Source organism: Armigeres subalbatus, chromosome 1 (genome assembly GCF_024139115.2).
Source record: "Armigeres subalbatus isolate Guangzhou_Male chromosome 1, GZ_Asu_2, whole genome shotgun sequence".
Classification (NCBI taxonomy): Eukaryota; Metazoa; Arthropoda; class Insecta; order Diptera; family Culicidae; genus Armigeres; species Armigeres subalbatus.
The window spans coordinates 78,810,302-78,824,451 of record NC_085139.1 but is presented as its reverse complement, the minus strand read 5'-3'; the positions used below and the strand labels follow the sequence as shown (position 1 = coordinate 78,824,451).

Genomic DNA, 14,150 nt, shown 5'->3' with positions numbered 1-14,150 from the left:
CCATATAGAATAAATTTTCGATCCATAACTTAGCTAAAATTTAGCAATTAATTGGGAAATATGTTCCATTAACATGGTCAAGAAAAACAATACAATTCTTGCTATTTTCCCATGAACATATGATAAATGATCCATAAAAACTATATTTTGATCCATAAAACTTCAAAATTGCGCTTTTTTTTATCGTGATGATGATCCATAATTTCAGTAATATGATCCGTAACTTTAGTCATATGATCCATAATTCTGGCCATTTGATCCATAACTTTGTTCAAATGATCCATAGTTTTGGTGATATGATCCATAAATTTTGATAAATGATCTATAGATTTTATAAAATGTGTGGATCAATTAATATAGTTTCATTGGCCTTCTTTCCAAGCACTATGGATCACATTATCAAAATTATGGATCATATGATCAAAATTATGGATCATATGGCTGAAATTATGGATCATCATCAGGATATATATTGCGCAAATTTGAAATTTTATGGATCAATTTATAGTTTTTATGGATCATTTTTCAAAGTTTTATGGATCATAGAATTATTCTTTATGGAATCTCTCGAACTATTTTATGGATTTATGATAGCGTTTTATGGAACATTCAGATGTTATTTATGGATCGTTTTTCATTCTTTTATGGATCGTTTTTCCACATTGAACGGTGCAAAGTAAGGGCTGCCCTTTCAAATATATCTATCAGCAGAATATTAAAACGAATATTTGTGTTAAAATCACTTCGTACGAATTGATCGAAGTAAAATTACCTTGCGCACTTTTGTTTTGATTCGATCGTTTCGTACGGAGTAAATTTAACACCAATATCCGTTTTATTACCCTCAGCAGATAGATATATTTGAAAGCTTTCGATCAAGTGCTAGTTTGTATGGTCAAAGCTCATTTTTATTGTGTGAGAAGTATATTAAGGAAAAAACGCCCATAGTTCTGAGCACCACTGCTCTATATAGAAGAGAAGGAAACATCCCACCGACACTACTTCCCAACTTTAGTAGCATCTCCCACTCTGTGATGGAGTAGGGACCCCTGTCTAGCAGCTGGGCCACCCAATTCATACACCCCAGTTCAACAATTGATAATACCCTAAAAGTAGGCAATTACCAAGGATTGGAACGCGCTGTATAGGGGATGCATGATGCCTGAAAGAACTAAAATTTTCAATAGTTTAGCGTTGATACTCAAAAGTTTCAATACTACTGGCAAATTGGTAGAGAGTTTGCGAATCGATTGATATATAAATCTTTAAAATCCATTGAAAGATAAAGGACCTATTAATGTTACAAATCTTACATGATTTCGTGACGGTCCCCAATTTTGAAATTTTCATTTTACACCCTGTATCCGAGTCTTCCCCTTAGACGTAGTTTACGTCAAAATAAAGCAACAGCTTTGCCATTCCGGCTGGTAGTCATCATAAAATCGTACAGAATGTCACATACGACGCTGAAGTGGTGGCGATCACATACGTACAACCAGCATGGATAAGGCATTTTATTTGACATCATATGCGACCTGATTGAGTGCGTGATGACTGCGAACATAATTTACAAAAATTCAAAACAAATTCATCTCTTCCCATTACTTTGTCCGTGATGGGATGAATATGGGAGCTGTTATATAAAAAGCTAGACCAGTAACCCTATAGTGCTAGACATTTTTTCACTGTCAAGATATTTGCATATGAAATACCACCATAGCACTTATAATCCTCGTCTCCAAACAATTTCAGACTTGTCCGCCGGGAAGTACTGCGCTGGCGGGTCTGACTCTGTTTGTTCTCAATCAAAGTAAAGGCTGCAACTTTAGTATTGGGTGCACCTTCATTGAAATCAAATTGATACCACCGAATGTTTCGCACAACATCAGTTCAGAGACAAAACCCTTACCTTTTTTTACCAGTTCTGTTCAGCTGCCAGTTCCAAACCGCCCAATACTATCAATCCAATCTGATTCGCCAAGCTTCGGGTGTCATGTTGCCTGCCAGATTTGTGGCTCTTCTCGTTCACTGTGAGGAATACTCTGTGGTGCAACAAGATTGACAGTTCTTCCCCCCCGTAAACTGGAATGAACTGAACTGAACGATTGGTTTTGGAATTAAATCGAGCTTTCGACGCAGGCAGCTGAAATTTGCCGCAAGCGCCAGCGTTGCGGATCAAGTAGGTTTTGTTGGCAATAAACGTTGTCAAAGAAGGAAGGAAACAAATTTAGCACCGAACCGATCGTTCAAGATAGTGAGTGGTGCAATAATGTGCAAAAACGGTTGATTTTGACGTCTGAATTGAATGTTTTCTCGAGTTGATTGCTTATCGCATAGTACTTCGAAAGGGATTAGTAGCCTTCATTGATGTCACAAAATGAACTAATAAAAACGCCGGTTTATCAAAAATTCCATTAAACAATCTTCCTTATCTTTTCTTACAGCCTCATCAGCGCGAGTCGGTCCAGAATCGGGAACAGGTGCGTACCCTTTTCAATTAACACATATGTAGCATTGCATTTTTCGAACCTACGAAACGAGGTAATAAAAATACTTCACCGTCTATCTAAAAGGCTCTTTGAACAAGTATTAAGTACCCCACAATTCTGGTTGCGGAGTCCGAACGAGAGCGCATTCGTACGTCTACAATTTATGCACAATTTATTCCTCCATGTCTTATCGGGCGTTTGGAAATTGAATTTTTACAGCGTCATTTGTCATTAAGGATATACCGTCGATCGCATTTTCATCTGCTTTAGGTATTGCAAACAAATAACCGGGTAACCAGCGACATAAAAGTACATCAGAATATGCTCGATGTGGATGCGCTGCGGTAGCCCCTCGGGGGGCAATAAAACCACGCAGCCGAAACTAAATTTCACAGCGAACGACTGCGCGTTGTTTTGCGATGGACACAGGCGTCACAGGAATGGAAATCAGGTGCATATCCAGTGTACACTTTGCATTATGCTCGCAGTTGTAAGCCGATGTCAGTATGCGCGGAAACCTATGGCACAATGTGTATAAAACACGTAGTACTCGCAATGCAGTAATAACATTAGGGAACAGAAGCTAACTCAATTTCCACGTTAACTGACGAGCACAATTTAATTATACATTTGTTGGAACTCGAGCCTATTCTTCAGGATCCTACTTCAACTAATTACTTGTTGATATTCTGATAACATTTTAAATAAAAGAAATGTTAGATTCCGAAAAACTTGAAAGCTTTATTATGTTGAATTCAGAGTAATATCAAGTAAATTCTAGAAGAAACAATTCAAGATATTATTTTGATAAACAAAAATACTTACCATCTATACACGCCTACGTCACTCAAAACCCTCCTCAGAAAGGCTACCTCAAGTTATTGAAGGATTAGAGAACAAATCGAATTTCGGGCTGCTTTTTTTAATAACAGAAAATTAAAGCGCCATTTGTACGATTTTTTTACGATTATGACGAAGTCGGCACCGCCGCCGCCTCACTTGACTTGGTTCAAATTATTCCCCGGCGCGTACACTCCGAACGATGGGGACCAGGCAGCGACTTAATGAGCACATGTCCAAGCATACACTCGCCGGCCTTCACTTCATTCAGTGCAGTCCAGTTGAAGTGTGCGTAACCTGCCATCCTCTCAGCTGCATGGTTGGTAATTGAAATGGTACAGGATGACGGCCGGAAAGGTCGTAAACATTTGATTACCGGCTCGTTCGGGTACTCCGTTCGGTCGAGCCGACTCGGGTATAGTGGAGCAGAGCATGCGAAACATAAACGCTGTTCATGCAGCGGTGAATAAGGGGTGACGTGTTGGAATTATGTATTTCTTTTTTTCTGAAGATCACCGTTTTTCAAAACTTCTGGACGGATTATTCATTTACAGGGCTGCTAACAAAAAATCAATCTATTCGGAGTTGGGAAGTTCGCTGGCCAGCTTGCAAGCCTGGTTAAAGAATTGATCAAAGAGTAACCACTTTCCCCAGGAAACCAGGGTGTCGTGTTTGCGGCTCGATCAGGAAGTGACCATTTTACCGGGATGGAAGCTTACCCCAGTACTCCCATCATTATCCCGGATCCATGTCAATTTTCAAAATGATGATGACGAATGTCTCCAAAACTATAGGAATTTTGTAATAGGTTGCGGAAAACTGAAACAAATTCGTATGCATGCCTGCTGAGAACCATCATTTTGAAAATTCTATTCTCCTTAAAATTGGGAGTCTGTACCACAGGTAGATAGGAGATTTTGAATAAAAGGCTGAGAACCGCCAGATGGGGTCTATTTTATTTGTAATTGTTTATTACTAATTGAATTAGGGTTTCTTACCCCATTCCCGGCCTAACATGCGTACGACTGCATTATTCAATTGATATTTATGACAGGAAGCAACTTTTCCTGAATTTTGAGGGCTGTATAATACTGCATTGGGGTTCACTTCTGCTTAAAAAATAGCTATTCGTGCTAAATATCGTTCAAAAAAGCTTTTATTTGATTTAAATTAACGAGGTGCAGCACTCATTTCAGTCCTAGCCATTTCCATTCGGCATATCATAAAACCAGTTCCAGCCTAAGCAAAATTTCACTCAATCTCTCAACATTTTTCTCTCATTCTCTCTCGGGACGGTAGAAAATGCGACGTAAACAAAAATATGCACGTTCCACGACAACAAGATGCCAGATGGTATCATTCATAATCATTTTTATTTGGTTGAGAAGATATATTTACTCATCCAAATTTTTTCCAAATACTTAAAAACAATATTTTTTTCACCTTTTGAAATCGAGAAAATTATAAATAACATGATAGCGTCAACGTATTAGACAGTTTTCCTATTAACGATGAAGGATCATTTTCATTCTCCTGGCCTTTTGGCAGCACGGTGCGGCTAGAAGTTTTTGGGCCGAGGTGATTTTTTGTTCGGTTTGAGACTATATTTTTTAATGTATTATAATTATGTTTATATAAGTTCTAGTGATACGTTCTAGTGATTAGATTGAAGTGCGTGTGTTAAGCATTATGGTATGTTGATTAAAAGCTTGAAGCAATGATTGTAACGAGCACTAGGACGATTTTCAGGTAGGTGTTTATTTGATGATACCGTTTTGTAAAAGTGGAAAGAATCACTCCGGCTCAGTGGTGTGGCATCAGAGAGCGAGATTTTGAAATCTACATTTTTATTTTCTACAATTGGATCAATTAGGAGTAAAACAAGTGATTGAAAAATATTGAGTATTGTGAAAAATAAATGGGAGACTTTTTAAAAATTATCAATCATAAACCTACGGCTTCCAAACAGTATGAATCATTAGTTTTCTGTGCAGTGAGCCGGGAACCGGGTCCATAGGCCCAAGTAGTGATTTACCCTATTTATGGATTTTTTTTCCCGTGGAACGTTTTGATTTATTTATGAAAAATTCTTCTCTTATACATAATTGCAATGTTTGCTTTTAAAAGTGATAATTTAATTTTGTTTTATGGAATAGTCTCAATTATTTATGGATAATTTGCAATATTTGTGGAAATTTTATAATTATGTATTGCTCATAACCTGATTTCTTTATTGGCAATTTCTTATTTTCTTTTTTGTAAAATTACAATTTGATCAAGCCATTTTGTTATTCTATTTTGATACTTCTGGCACCAGAGGGGTGCCGAGGGCAAATTTAATATATAATACTATTATAGAGGATAATATAATATTATAGAGGAAAAACGAACAGTGGGTAATGTCTGTGACATAATCACGAAATAAACGTAGGACTTGACTTGACCATGTCTTTAAAAATACATAATATGTCCAAATCTCTCACAAAACTAATTTGGATAAAAAATCGGCCTTGTATACTATTCTTTGGCAACGCCTTTTCATCAACCGACACCGAAAACTACGTCGAACAAAAATAATCTAAAACTATTCAGGAAGTACCGTTTTGAATCAAGTTCCGACAGCTGCAATCTTCCCACTGACTTCCAACTGCCTGGAATGCGCCACTAGTTGGCTCAGCAGAGGATGTGGATTGTATATCTGTCCTTCGACTGAAGGGCCTCCGAGTATGTTCGATACCGACTGAAGGAGAAAATTATATAACTCTTAAAGCCTTGAAAAAGGCTGTTTGTTTCGGCTTAGTCAAAATAAGAAGAAAACAATCTTTTCAAATAACGATGTACATCGCGTGATGTTATGAAAAAGACTAAATGCTTTGCGATGATGATGGTTTGTTTTTGAGGGATATTAACTTCTTACTTCTCCATTCTTTCTTTTTGCCTTTCTCGTATACTAAGTATACGGAAAGGCTATAGAACTGGTACAAAACCGAACTTTTTATAGAAGGCTCGGAGACCCATAGTGTTATATACCAATCGACTCAGCTCGACGAATTGAGGTGATGTCTGTATGTGTGTATGTATGTGTGTGTGTGTGTGTATGTGTACAAAAATGTGAGACACGTTTTTGGGCATTTATCATTATCCGATTTGTTCGCAACAAGTTGCATTCGACGCGGAATGCAGTCCCATTGGTTCCTATTTAAAATTAGATCGATTGGACTTTGCGTTTCGGAGTTATGGCCAAAAAACTGTTTTAACGTGCAAAAAAAAAGCAAAATGCTCCAATCTGGATTCGAACTCGTGATCTCTTGATCGGGAAGCGGCTACTACACCACAGCACCATCAATACACATAGTATGTGACAAGATACATACAAATATAAATCATCGAATTGGGCATATATTCATTACCTCTATAAGCATCAGAGTTTATCCTGCTAGGGTACCTATTCCTATACTGGAAGTATTAATGGATCGAGAAAAGAAAACATTAGCTTCTACCGTTGGTTATTAAAATATACAGTTTCAATACATTAACTTAGAGCAAGATTGCCAGTGGTGAGTATAAGCCGTTTGGCAGCGCAGTATCATTACTTGACACTTTTCCGGTCGCTACTAAACGTGCTGCTAAAACAATAGCGCAGCGGACAGGTGATCAAATTTGGTAGCGCGATAACAGCGCTGCTATTTGATGAACTATTAAACGTCACCTGTACGGAATGCAGCCACCAAATGATAACCGAAAATAGTGACCAGTGCGAAAAAGAGTGACTGAACTAAAATGACAGCGCTGCGAGGATGATCAAAACACTCGCGCCCAGTAATGATGCTCTAATAGATAAACTATTGAAATCGCTTGGATACGCTGTTACTTTAATTAAGAAAAAAGTAGATTCAATATTGATTCGAGGATGTTAATGCAAAATTGGTATAATTGCATAATTACATCCAAACTAGTAGACACGTATGTGTATGATAATGGGAAGTATCAATAAGAACCCCTCAGGTTACGGGTGCCCTATGCAAATTACTAAATAGTAATTTGGGGTGACCTTTTTACGATAGGATATCCGTTCAATAATAAAAAATCCTCTTCTCTGCTAAACGTTAGACATAACTTTTCTCATGTCGTATTGCTATCAAGCGCTAAGAAAAGCACAAATACCCTATATAACAGCCTGTAAATACTCCTCAGTCCTCATATAGCAATTTCAAAAAGCATCGTGATTTGTTTAACACGTTCAACGCTTTCCCGTTCGAATGCACCTAAAAGAAGGAATGGCAATGTGCCGTCGCGCAGTGGTGGTCCCCCACACAAATGCTCGACTAAACCTACGATTGCGCTTAAAATTTAGCAACAGTAATTTTGTAACGCTGAATTCATTTTGAAATTTAAATAGTTATCCGGCATATGCTATGCTATCCAAAGACTTCCGGAAGCCGAAGACTTATGATAACAGCAGCGTTTTAATTCTTACCTTGAAACAGTAAATTTCCCGCTTTGGTGAAGCAAGGCGCAATTCGCCAAACTAACCACTGTTAAGTGACAAAATATATATTTCAATGCATCATATCAGTTATTTCCGAATCTTTCCCGATACAAAATTTAGTCAAATTTAATTTTCCCATACATGTATGTTACACCATCAACTTGAACCAAGTCACCAAAAATTTAATTTACCAACTACAATTAACAAATTGAGGAATTATCATTGACTAAATGTGCAAAATTAAAATAATATCAGCTTCACGAAAGAACGATTTGTTTTGGGTTTTGTCTGGGTTTCCGCCACTGTGGATCGGTCGGCTTAACCATCGTAGCATCAGCGGCAAGCCGTGCCTCTGTTCTATTTTTACGCATATGCATGCATCATTCTTTGTGGCGTTCAATCAGCATATGGGAGCGCAGCTGGTGTGCGGGAAGACGCGGTACGCATGCGCATTCGCTTCAGTCTCTTGCCGTCGGATGAATATTGCCGAAGGAAGCATCACCAACACACATCGCATTGCGTGCGGCAATGTTCTATTTTTAGCTCAGCTGGGTTGAATGTTGATCCGAGCAAATGAGATTTGGGGAAACTGGTTCATGAGTATGTATTACGGAAAAAAAGAAAATTCTGGATAGCTCCCCGGAAATAACGCGCAGAGGGAAATCCCCGGTATCAATTCCTTGGATATAGCGTCTGCTGCACAATAAACTCGCATGCTTCTAATTTTATTGAATAAATTATGTCTTTTTCTATTCAGTAAAGCATATTTTCTTTTGTGCATTGAAGCAATAGAATATAATTTCCTACATATGTTTACTGTCTATTGAAACTCGGTGGGCAAGTTTGATTACTGCCAAGATAAATCAAAAGCTATTTTGTTTCTGCTAACAATCATTAAAGAAAACTGTTGAGTACATATCGATTCTCAACTTATGTATTTATGTTTCATTTCCTACCTCCATCATCTAAAGTTTAGACCTGAATTCTTTCAAATATTCCAAATAATCAGATGGATTCAATTATAGAAATGCCATGAATATAAATATAAACAATACACAGCATTAGGTTCCATTGATTATTAGCATGGAAAATATTTTAAAAAAAATTTTTTTTAACGGCGCTTGAATTTTCTAGGATTTAAAATTTTTCTTGCAATGCGTATTATACCACACCTAGAAAATATGAGTTTTGAAAAAAAAAGATGGCTTACACGAGGATCGAACATAAATCCTCTGAATGAAAGCCTATCACGTTACCACTGAGCTTCGAAGAACAAGAGGCTACGCGATTTGCAATAAATAACTATTTCACTACATCAAATCAAGACATAAGCTGCTTGTGCATACGTGCGGTAACGCACCGGGGGCTGTGCTTTGGTTCGGTGGCATATAATCTGAACCGATAAAAAGTTTAGTTATATCGGAATATAAGTCATGTTCGGGATTTGAGTCAAAACGGTACGATTGAGTTTACGTCAGGTGCTTTTGTGTCATTTCATTCAAATAAGTCACATGTAATATTCTTATTGTTTTGGTGCGCAGGGAAGCAACTTCAAAATCAATTTCAACATTTTATTTTGAATCCTCTGTAAATGCATTCTTCCTGGCGTTGCAGCAAATAACCCATATTGGCACGGTATATGTAAAACATGGCTGGCATAACAATTAGTTTGTAAATCAAAAATATATTTTAAGATTTTGATTTTCTATGAATATTCACTTACTATATTTGTACCTTTTTGCTTGCATACCTTCTGTGTGGTTTTTGATAGTTAATTCATTCGCTAGACCAAATAATTGGAACCCCGTTCATAGTGACAGCATGTCTGTTAGAAGAATTCAAATAAAAAACACTCAGATTATGTAGGGGAAAATGAGTTTTGGTAGGCTTCGGAGAAAATTTTCTATTTTTGGAAGTCAGTAGAAAAAGTATTCAAACTTTTCTATAATCCAAGTATGTTTTAGATAATTTAATAGTCTTAGTTCGATCATTGACAAACTACAATGACTCATTCCAGAGGTTAAATGTCAAAACGTGTTACATCAGAGTTCTAGTGCGATTATTTTTCTACAGCTCTGCCTAATAGTTTGTTGTTTTAATTCAACTAATAACAGAGTTAAAGCACTAATTACTAATTCTAAATGATAACAAAATTTCGATCAGTCTGTATAATAAGTTACTGCAACTAGCGCTACAACTCTGTTATTAGTGCAATAGAAACAACAATTAGGCAGAGTTGTAGAAACCTTCGCTCTAGAGTCCTCCACATATCACTTTTGAAATTTAACCTCTGGAATGAGTTATTGACAAACTACTAAATTATCGAAACTATATTACTAAATGATCGAAAACATCCTTGCTATAATCCATAACAAATTACACGAAGGTAAGCAACGATTTTCGATTTTCCGATATATGTTATCATTACGATATAAAGTATTGCACAATATGAGCTCAAGAATGCTGATTTTGGTAACACTAGCTCTGTCACGCGTTATCTATCAGATTTTGTGCTTGAATCGTAAAGAGTGATCTGATAAATAATTTTGAATCAGTTTAGAAATTAAAATATTCAATTTTAACCATACATTCATACCAATTACTGCGAAATGCTTTCCATATAAAGAAAAGCAACCCCAGTAGAATTCTCTTCAGATTTTTTTAAGTCGGATCAAATTTATAAATCTTGTTGAAAAGTGTTTGAATGATAATGACAAAATGGAACTGCTCATCAGCAAAATTTACCTTTCTCGTCAAAAATGTTCATTCCCTTAATCGATTCTTTGGCTTATTTAAGGTCAACATTCCCAATTAACCTATATTTTTTTACGCCACTAATTTTTTTTTAAATTCAAAACAAAAATCGAAAAAGTGCTGTTTTTTAAGATTAACCCGATTTTGAAAGAACATCGAGTGAATTTTTGCAGACCGGTTCACACATGCACACGTTTTTGGTTTTTGTTTTCGATTTAATAAAAGATATTTTAGTTACTAGATAAAGATTGTCGCTTCGGTTCCCTTTGTTCTGCTGTCCGGAACATGTTGGGTATCAAGCTGTCAAATCGTATGGATTTTCCTTCTTTGACATTTAGCTCCCCTATCATCGTCGGCAAAAGATGTTCCGGACAGCGACGACAGCGACAAACTTTATCTTGTAACTAAAACATCTTTTGATTTAATCAGGGTGAGAAGGCGGAGCACTGAATCCCTACCCCAACATGTGTGACATCTGGATTTGGCTCTAAACTGTAAACAACATAGTTAATTCTCTACCACCTTTTTGTTAAGGTGAAGGTGGGTTGAGTACCAAAACAAAGCTTTGAAAGTATTTGTACAATAAAAACTGTCATATACTGTAGTAGTATTGGTGTCGTATTAAAAAAACAAAGAATATTACTAGGGTGGTTCAAAAAACGACCCAGCACCACCACGCTCACTCGATTCCGTCCCATGCTCCGAGTGTCCTCCAAAAACCGATTTGAACAAAAAGTGGTTGAGCGCATGCCGGTTCAAGTTTGTATGAAAACTAGTATGGAAACTAAACCTTTTATTACACTGGCTACAGTGCCTCCCCTCCATACGCTGGCGAAAAGAGAACCCACATAGCTGAAAGCAACATTCCAGGGACTTTACTGAAAGAACACCGCACCGCAGGAAAGATCCATTGATTACGTATACGCAAAAATAGCATTTTATACCCCACTCACCCCCATGTCACACTTTTTGTATGAAGCATCTGCCACTGGTGCGATAGTGTAGACTAGACTAGACTAGCAGTATCTGCCCCTGGTGCGATAGATATCACAGACAAATTCTGGGTATTTTGTTGAATTGCACGTTTCACTGATGCCTTCTGAGAAGCCCAATTATCATGCTAAAGATTCGCAACCTTGATTAAAATCGACTCGCAACTATTGGAAAGACAATTCAATATGGATTGTCTATGGAGTTGAAGCTCTTGAATATTTCATCCAGTCATATGGTCTCCCCCCTCGCCAGGGCCCAATGACGAAGCACCACAATCAGAATAATGTTACATTCAACCTCGCCATATAAACTGTCATACAAACCTGAAACGACTTGTGCACGGTAAGCCTCTATTCAAACCAGCCCAAACCATCGGATGACACCCAAATTATAAATCACAATCGACTGAGCGTGGCGGAGCAAAATTATTTTTTGAGCCACCCTAATTATTAGTTTGCTGCTGCCGGTGCCGTTGTTTACATTCGCTCCGCGATCAGTTTTTAATCGTTTTTTTCGGGCATAAATAGCAGTTTATATTAAGTTTTCGGTTTAAACAAGTGACTGATTTCGAAAAGTGATGTTTAATTTGCATTCCATCAACATTTCGGGCTCCTCATGTGCGGAGAAGTGAGTGAAAACTTGATTTTTTCAGTGCCCTTTGAGAAGAAGTGAAGTGCAGTGATAAGCCCACCAAATCGCGAACGGCAAATAAATTGGCACGAAACTGCTGATTTATGATATTATTCGAGCCAAAATGCATAAGACTCTTTGGAGAAACATGTTCATTATCACGGGAAGTGAATAAATATGCTGTGAGCAGGTTAGTAATTTGAATATTAAACTTTTGTTCGATGCTGTTCGATGCATTCGAATGTTGGTAGGAGAGGAGTGCGGGAGGTGTGGGGTTGGCCCGTGGAGGGTCCGGTGCCATATTGGCGGCCATCGTGGTACTCTTCCAACTATGTCCTTAAGACGAGGCAATTTTTATGCAGACTTTTGTTTTCGATATTTTATCAAAATTAAACACTCAATCATGCAGCAATAAAACGATGTGGGATGCTTGAGATACCTGCTTGATTATAGGGACTCGAAAAAGAATTTATTTGCAGTAACTAACCGAATATAAAAATGTTCACATTAACGATTGCGCCCTAACACCGCACATAGGGGTATTTCGTCATTCTAGCCGGAATAAAGTTAAATTTTCAAAATTGTCCTAGAGCAGTCTAAATATGTGTCAAACTTCTCTGAATAGTAGACGAGCCACTCCTAGCACTAGGTTTTCTTTTTAGATTTAAAGTTTTACCACTACACTTCTAGAAAGTTAGAGGTTTTTCATTAAGGAAATTACCGGTTTTCTCTGTTGAATTTGATTACGTTCGGTATGTTTTATTGTGGTCAAATATTTGTCACAGTAATCCACAGATCAGTACATACCATGAAAAAGTAGACAAAATAGTATCATTTAAACGTGTTTTTGACAAGAATAAATGATTCTGAATAGAAATACAAAAGTGTAATTCGAAGTCCATTTTCGAGCTAAAACTAGTTAATGTTCCTCATATTTTCAATAAGCATAAAACACTTATTCGATGCTATTCGGTAATATTTCAGTATAGAGAGGACGCATTTATGTCCATGTTTTAGGATCCAGAAGAAAAATCTTGCGCAAATTTGCGCCATTTTGAAAGCGGATGTTTTTAGTTTGGTACTGTATTTAAGGCATTTATGACCTATATCATACATTCAACATCCCTATGAAAAGAGGAAGAGTCATAGAGGAATTTCCATGACACCATCTTTTAGCTCTATGTTTCCCCTTGCAAACACATAGAGTTGAACTGATTTCGGTAGAAGCTATGACGAGAACGAATTAATTGAAATTATTAATGTTTTTCAAGGTTTTAAAGGGTAAAGCACATTGGTCAAAAAGTGAAAATTAAGAAAACTTATATTTCAGCTAAATTATCATCACAGTATCATAAAATAAGGTGAAGTATAGCAGTTTGAGAGATAAAAAAATTTATTCCGGCTAGATTGCGAAAATACCCCTATGTGCACCGGTTCTAAGCTTCGATGCAGAGTACACGAGCTTTGTTCGCCAGTGACAGGCGTATGAGGCCCTTGGATTTAAAAGTTAGAGGCTTAAAAAAATATGGGTTCTTTGGGAAAGTTGACCTTAATTAAGCCAAAGAATCGACTGAAATAATGAAACGAAATACAATTTTTGACGGGAAGGGTCATCTGAATTTTTATTTACATGAAGAATCATATTATTCAAAACAACAATTTCAAAAAAGCTAACTTATTGATTGGATGATAGAAGTCTAAGCTGGATTTTGGCTTCAAAACGGAAAGCACTCAAAAGTTTGATAAATGGAAACTTTTGTTTTTTCTCACCACCGTTTTTTTGCTTTTCTCGTATTCAAAGCAAACGATACGAACTTTTTCAGAAGAAGTATGTGTATGTGCATGTGTGCAAAAAAATCTAACTCATTTTTCGAAATCTTATCCTGAACCGATTATTTAAACGGCGAATCCTGTTCCATTGTTTCACATTAAAAATCAGCCCGAACTCACTATGG

At 37.0% G+C, this 14,150-nt stretch overlaps 1 protein-coding gene across 12 annotated transcripts in view; it reads left to right on the top strand.

The window, feature by feature from the left end:
- Positions 1 to 14,150, top strand: part of LOC134227444 (uncharacterized) — a 625,652-nt gene that overhangs the window by 406,201 nt on the left and 205,301 nt on the right. For all 12 annotated transcript variants that reach the window (XM_062708982.1, XM_062709008.1, XM_062708989.1 and 9 more), the window contains one exon: positions 2,445 to 2,480. In XM_062708982.1, the coding sequence (XP_062564966.1) occupies positions 2,445 to 2,480 (36 nt within the window). The remainder of the gene's footprint in view (positions 1 to 2,444; positions 2,481 to 14,150) is intronic.